Here is a 6,896-nt window from a genome sequence, read left to right as displayed (position 1 = left end):
CTGTGCTTCTTGATATTATTTTCCCTTCGTGAAACATGCACATTGCTTTGTCGAGTGGCCTTTGCCTGGTCCGCAGAAATGGCAATATAGCTTCGCTGGATCTCTTGGGTTGGGTCTGCTTTGGGTATTGTCTCTATTGTCATTCTGGCTGTTGGCGGGGGTTCTGTTGAGATGTTGGACTTGGTTGCTATCTTTGGTGTTGCGGAGGTATGGTCTCTATGGTATTCACGTTGATTGGTTCATTGCGAGGGTACTGGTTGTGCTGTGTTGGCCTTGGAGGTGGGCGTGTTTGAGGTTTCAAAGCCTCTGTCTTCAAACAAAAGACAGTGTCTGATCTGATGTACTTATCCATGACCTCATGTAACTCTGTGATGGTTTTTGGTGGCTTTCGTGCTAGCCTCGAGGAACATGGCCCTAGTCTTACCCCATTGACTGCTGCTAGGATTACCGCATCATCTGTTATGTTTGGTGTCCTCGCTCTGAGCTAGATGAATCTTCGACATAAGTCCTAGAGAGGTTCTCTTTTGGCTTGAGTGCAGGTGAATAATTCCATGCGATTGGTTGTCGAAGGGCTGATACCTTTGAAATTGTTACACAGTTTTTCGTGGAGGCTCCCCCAGGAATCTATCAAGCCTATTGGGAGGTTGTTGTACCAGTTTTGGGCAATGTCCCTTGCTATAATCACGAAGGACTTCGCCATGGTATACTCATCCCCGCCTACTGCTGCCACTGCCGCTTCGTATCTCATTATGAATTGGCGAGGGTCTATGCTTCCATTGTACCTTGGTAGGTTATGTGGTTTGTACTCGAGCGTCTAATTTCTGGTTTGGAGTATCTGGGTCAATGGGGATTTCGGGTCGTATGGCATTGGCGGAGGTTGGTTTCTGTGGTGTTATTGAACAGCTGGGGGAATGTATTCTGGGTAGATCTTGTGAAAACGAGGTGGTGGGGGTGGGTTTGGGTGGAGCGGAGGTGGAATTGAGTGGGGCAGAGGTTGATTTGGGTGGAGCAGAGGTAGATTTGGGTGGAGCGTGGATGGCAAGTCGTGTTGTTCGTGTAGATAGTTTGGGTTAGCTTCGATCGAAGCTAGGTACTCATCCATTTGCCTGAGTTGTTCCCTGGCTTCGTCTGCTTTCTGCCTTATTACTTGCAGGCGTGTCTGCCTCTGGTGGGCTTTGACTTGACGTCTTTTCCCCTGGAGCTCCTCATGCATTTGGTTTAGGGCCTCAAGGCCCCTCGCCTCTGCACCTTCATCGTCGTCTTCCGGCACGTGGACGGTTTCTTCTGTCCTAGACAGTTCGGGTTGGGGATTGGCTCCAGCCTCGGCTGCCTTGGCCCTATCCGACTCGAGATGTGTTCTCGTCGGTTGAGTGACGGGTTGGAGTACCAGAGTCCTGCCGGGTCAGCTTGCGGAGGTTCCCGCCGCCGGGTCTGACCCTCACGGCTGGGGCGGATCCCTTTGGGTGTTTCTTCTTGTTGTTGCCATTGTTTTCAAGGAATGGCGGACTGGGGTCCCCATGGACGGCGCCAACTGTGGGTTCACTCCTTGCCTCTCGCCCTCGCTGAGTGACACGAGGGGAGAGGACGAAGGTTTCCCACAGGTGAGTGACTAGACTGTCGTGAAGGGATGAGCGAGGGTACAGGAAAACAAGGAGATGAAAAGGTGCGGATTAAATGCCCATTACTTTGTCCAGAAAAGTTCGATCTGTTTCTTACACGAGCGCTCCGGGCATTTATAGGCCATACCCGGAGACGTGGTGAAATTACATTACGGTCAGACCTTAGCAAGTAAACGCTATACAAGGGCCAGGGGTACGGTGGTAATCTTCTTTCCTCAGCCAAACACTCCCGGGTCCAATTACAGATAGGATGGTCCTTTCCCATGGCTGGCAGCAACCTTCGTGCGCCCCCGGCGAGGGTTTGATCGCCGTTACCGTCTTGCGACCTTCTCGCCACGCTCCTCCGGCGCAACTGACCTTCGGGCGTGCCACCTGAACACATAGATGAAATGAACCGATCAAGGGCACCCTCATCGCGGAGGTGATACCTAGGACGAGAACGGGTTAGTTGAGCCAGCGCTAGGTCGAGGGTTAGGGGAGGAGCGGTGCTGGGGATACCTCCCCCCAACGGCGAGTAATAGCCCATGATCCTTATGCTAGGAAGGGCAGTGCTGATTGTATAACACTAACCCCTGGTGTGCCATGTTTGTGGCACGTCGTTGTAACTTTCACTATTTCTTGATCTTAATATAAAGATGCACAAACCTTTTGTGTATTAGAGAAAAAAACATGCAAGATCAATTGGTCATCCAATCCAATCCAATAAATAAAAAAGTAGAATCCAGGAAAAGATCTGAAATATAGCTGGGACAGCGATGATCTCGGAAATATCCTTTGATTGGCACGGCTAATTGCTAAAGGCGTGCCTCTCCTGCTGCTGCCAGGGAATAGCAGCAGGTCTTGAAGTCGTCCACGGTGTGGCCGAAGAGAGACACATAGGCGTCGACGCTGCCATCGTCACAGAACGACGGCACGACGGCCACCAGGCCCTCCACCGGGACGTAACTAGGCATGAAGAAGAAGGGCTGGCCGCCGCCGGCGTCGAAGCCGATCTCGTGGAACGGGGACCCCAGCACGCTGTAAACCGCGACGTGTGGGCTTTTCGCCGTCTCAGAAGGATCAGCCGTCGGCACCAGCCGCTCTTTCTCCACCGCGCCGGAACTCGCGAAGTCGATGAACGATCTGAAGTAGCCGTCGTCGATCCGGGATACCTCCTGGCGTATGAGCTCCACGACCTGGCGCAGCGGCATGGCCATCAGCTCCCCTGCCGTGGCGGTCGGCCTCGCCCAGAGCACGGCGTTGCCGGTGTACGCGTCCGGCACCCGCGGACGGCGCATGCGCGCGCGCCCGTTCACGGCGATGTGCAACTCGGTGGCCGTGCTGCTGTCCGCGTCGATCCGGCGCGCCTTGGTGATGCACTGCCATAGGTGCGCCACCACGCACTGCAGCGTGGTGTGGGGTCGGGAGGTGCCGCCATCCGACGAGGATGCTCGTGTTCTGAGCTCAGAGATCATCTCGCGGCTGAAGTGCGCCCTGTGCACCACCACTACCTGATCACCGGAGCTGGTGTTGCATGTTCCCGCCTGGCTGTCGCCGTGAGGCTTGAACTCGGCGCCGCGGTGCTCGAACTCAACCCGAGGCGGATCGCGGGGGACGAAGAAGGACACACGGTCGTGCACCGGGACAGGGTCGACGGCGGCGCCACGCGTGGCCTGGCCCCAAGCGACGACGAAGCTGCGGACAGCAGGGCCGTCGCTCCTGGGTACAATAAGTTGAGGACTACTCTTCTCCAGCAGGAGAGAGTCAATGTTGAGAGGCTGTTGGAACCATTCAAGACTACATGGCCTACAAAAGGGATTACTATTACAGCTGATGGGTGGACTGATCCTCAGCGGCGCCCACTCATCAACTTTTTAGCTGTATCTGAAGATGGCCCTATGTTTTTGGGAGTTGTTAACACTGAAGGAGAGATTAAGAGAAAGGAATACATTGCTGAGAAGTTGATCTCTGTGATTGAAAATGTTGGACCAAAGAATGTGGTCCAAGTGATTACAGATAATGCAGCAAACTGCAAGGGTGCCGGTCTGATAATTGAACAGAAGTATGACCACATCTTTTGGACTCCATGTGTTGTCCACACTTTGAATTTGGCACTGAAGAATATTTGTGATGCAAAGGACAATGATGCTGAAAATGCTGGGCTCATGTGGATTAAGGATACTGTGGAGGCTGCGTTCATGATCAAGAACTACATCATGAACCATGGTATGCGCCTATCAATGTTTAATGAGTTTAGTAAACTCAAATTTCTTGCTATTGCCGATACAAGATTTGCATCACATATTATTATGTTGAAGAGGTTCCTTGTTCTCAAAGAGTCTCTTGTGTTAATGGTTGTTGGTGACAAGTGGTCAACATATAGGGAAGATGATGTAGACAAAGCAAGATCTGTAAAAGATAAGTTGCTTGATGATTTTTGGTGGGACAATGTTAAATACATTGTTGATTTCACTGAGCCTATTTATTCAATGCTAAGGGCAGCAGACACAGATAAGCCATGTCTCCATCTGATTTATGAGATGTGGGACAGCATGATTGAGAAAGTGAAAGATCGCATTTATCGCCATGAGAGAAAGCAACCTGATGAAGAATCTGCCTTTTATGACACTATTTATGCCATTTTGTATGATCGTTGGCTTAAAAGCAATACTCCTCTCCATTGTTTGGCTCATTCTCTCAACCCTAGGTGATTTTTGTTGTCAATTGTCAATTTGCTACTGTCGCTTGGTTCATGTTTTATCACTTTTGGGACTGATTCATGCCCTTCTTTTATGCAGGTACTATTCTCAACAGTGGCTTTCTGAAGGTCCTAACCGTGTAGCCCCCCATGAAGATATTGAGGTCTCTGACATGAGGAACAAGTGCTTTAGAAAAATGTTTCCCAATCCAGAGGATCTTAGGACAATCAAACGGCAATTTGCTGATTTTTCTCTATTTGGAGGTTGCTTTGCGGACCGTGAGTCAATTGAAGATCGAGCTTTTTTCGAACCAAAACAATGGTGGGGCCTCCATGGTCAAAGGACCCCAGAATTGAAATCATTAGCACTGAAGTTACTTGGGCAGTCGGCATCTTCTTCTTCATGTGAAAGGAACTGGAGTACATATGGATTCATTGATAGCGTAACCAGGAATAGGCTTACTCCTCCACGTGCTGAGGATTTAGTGTTTGTCCATAGCAACATGCGTCTGCTGTCAAGGAAATCTGATGATTATATGAATGGGCCAACTCAGATGTGGGATGTTGGGGCAGACAATCATGAGACCTTTCATGGTGCTGGCATTCTTGAACATGCTAATCTCTCACTGGATGAGCCAGAATTTGAACGGATATTATTTGAAGATGAAGAAGGCGTATCTGGCACTGAGATGCAGTAGCAACCTTAGCCTTAAATTTGGCTTGTGTCCCTACTCCCTTGTATCCTAATATTTATTATTCTGCTGTAAAAATGTTAAAACCAATATTAATTATTGTGCTGTAAGAACCTTAAAATCAAGTATCTTAGATGCTTCATGGAACTAGCAATGTCTATGTTTTGCCATTTTTATTTGTTGATTGTTCTGCTAGATGAAAAATGTTCTCAGTAGGTGTATTCTGATTTTTTTGATATATTTATATACTTGCCGTATCGGCGTATCCTTGTTTTTGGAAAATGCCGTATCACCGTATCGCCGTATCAGTATCGGCGTATCAGTATCCCGTATCGGTGCAACGTAGGTGCGCGGTGGTGCTGACAGCGAACGAGCCGCACGCGAACCTCGTGACCTGGACGAGCATCAGCTCGTCAGCGCCACCGTCGTCGCCGTTCGGATGCAGCAGGTTCGTGGTCTCTGGCGTTGGCTCCCACGGCATGACGCTGTCCAGTGCGACGTCGGCCGCCGCCTCGACGAACCGCGCGCCCGCGTCGTTGAGGAGTATGCCCCGGTTGCCGCTGGCGGCGTCCACGCCGAGCCGGCCGGCCCACTCCCGGTACTCGGCGAGAGCCGTGGCCAGCCCTGCCTCCATGGCGGAGCTGGGCGGCGCCGGCGGCCGGAAGAAGTATATGCGGGAAACGTAGACGTCGACGGTTACCTTGTCAAATACGGTGAGTGGGACGAAGTCGGCAGTGGCGAAGGAAGCGACGCTGCTACGTCTGCCGCAGCTGCCATAGACGGGCTTGACGGACTTGGATGACTGCACCGTGATTTTCATGGCGAGAAGTTAAGGTAGGTTGGTACAGAGCTTGGGATTGAGAAATTTGCTTATAATCAACTAGCTAGAGATGGTGGAAGAGCAACTAATCCATTTGTGCGCTAGTGCTACCAAAAGCGAACGTACATTTTGTATTGATCATCGGGGTTGGAGGTACCATATGGCTGGGGGCTGGACTATATAGTGGATGCGATATATATAAATAATAATAATAAATCTAACAATGTGGAATTTCTATAATGGAGGATAGCTGCTCCATAGGGGGGTGACGGCTACCCACACCTTAAATGATTAAACACATGGCGTCGTGAATGGTCGGATTACAATGACTCTATTGGGCAAACAAAGCACACTCCAAACCCGTACCTGGTTTGATTCGGTAGGGATGGTCCACAAGCTGGCTGTTGGCGTTCGTAACCACGTTGCTGATCAGCCTGATCGTTTGGCCGTGGCTCGTCGTAAATGATCGTAAATTTCTAATCAGAATAGTATTTTTCTTTCACACAAACCAGTTAATAATACTTTTTTACGAATCAGCAACAATATAAACCAGCCAATTAAACAGACCGCTTGGTGGCCGTCTATAGGGGTCCCACCACGTTCGGTTCGCAGAATCCCAGAAAGCATGAGAGGCTCCGTAGCAGGCGCTACCGCTGCTGTACGGTGGTACTCGAGTGTGCTAGGATGGAGATTTGTGCATCTAATTCTAGTTTTTTTTTAAACTCACCTAATTCTATTTAATGGCAAGGCGGTCTGATATCCTACAGCGGCGGAGCAAAAGAATATGGTGGGGATTAGGGAGGCGTTGAAGATTGGGCCATGCTTAGTTTTCCCCAATTTCTGAATTTAGCACTATGCAAAAAGAAGATTTCCCGTCACATCAAACTTATGGTATATGTATAGAGTACTAAATGTTGACGAAATCAAAAACTAATTGCACAGTTTGGTTGTACTTTGCGAGACGAACGTTTTGAGCCTAATTAGTCAACAATTGGACAATTATCACCAAATAAAAACAAAACGCTACAGTAGCTACAGTACCGTCAGGAATCCGGCGGCGCCCACTAAACATGGCCTTGATTAAAAAG

The 6,896-nt window shown here is 49.7% G+C and overlaps 1 protein-coding gene and 1 pseudogene across 1 annotated transcript; one reads left to right on the top strand and one right to left on the bottom strand.

The window, feature by feature from the left end:
- Positions 1-2,371: 2,371 nt before the first annotated feature.
- On the bottom strand, positions 2,372-5,843 carry LOC136482659 (agmatine coumaroyltransferase-2-like). Its single transcript, XM_066479866.1, has 2 exons — positions 5,324-5,843; positions 2,372-3,314 (listed from the first exon to the last, which is right to left on the bottom strand). The coding sequence occupies exons 1-2, from the start codon at positions 5,806-5,808 to the stop codon at positions 2,414-2,416; spliced, it is 1,386 nt and encodes a 461-aa protein (XP_066335963.1). The 5' UTR covers positions 5,809-5,843; the 3' UTR covers positions 2,372-2,413.
- LOC136483910 (uncharacterized) lies at positions 3,723-5,043 on the top strand (annotated as a pseudogene).
- Positions 5,844-6,896: the final 1,053 nt, after the last annotated feature.

The sequence above is a fragment of the Miscanthus floridulus genome, chromosome 9 (assembly GCF_019320115.1).
Source record: "Miscanthus floridulus cultivar M001 chromosome 9, ASM1932011v1, whole genome shotgun sequence".
Classification (NCBI taxonomy): domain Eukaryota; kingdom Viridiplantae; phylum Streptophyta; class Magnoliopsida; order Poales; family Poaceae; genus Miscanthus; species Miscanthus floridulus.
Note: the sequence above shows the minus strand (reverse complement) of the source record. Positions and strands in the feature narration are given on the sequence as shown.

Excerpts from the sequence above, each read along its gene's own strand:
- LOC136482659 (XM_066479866.1), bottom strand. The coding sequence starts at position 5,808 with ATGAAAATCACGGTGCAGTCATCCAAGTCCGTCAAGCCCGTCTATGGC. Across the intron at positions 3,315-5,323 it reads ACCGCGCACCTACGTTGCAC|CGACGGCCCTGCTGTCCGCA; the intron begins CGATACGGGATA and ends TGTACCCAGGAG.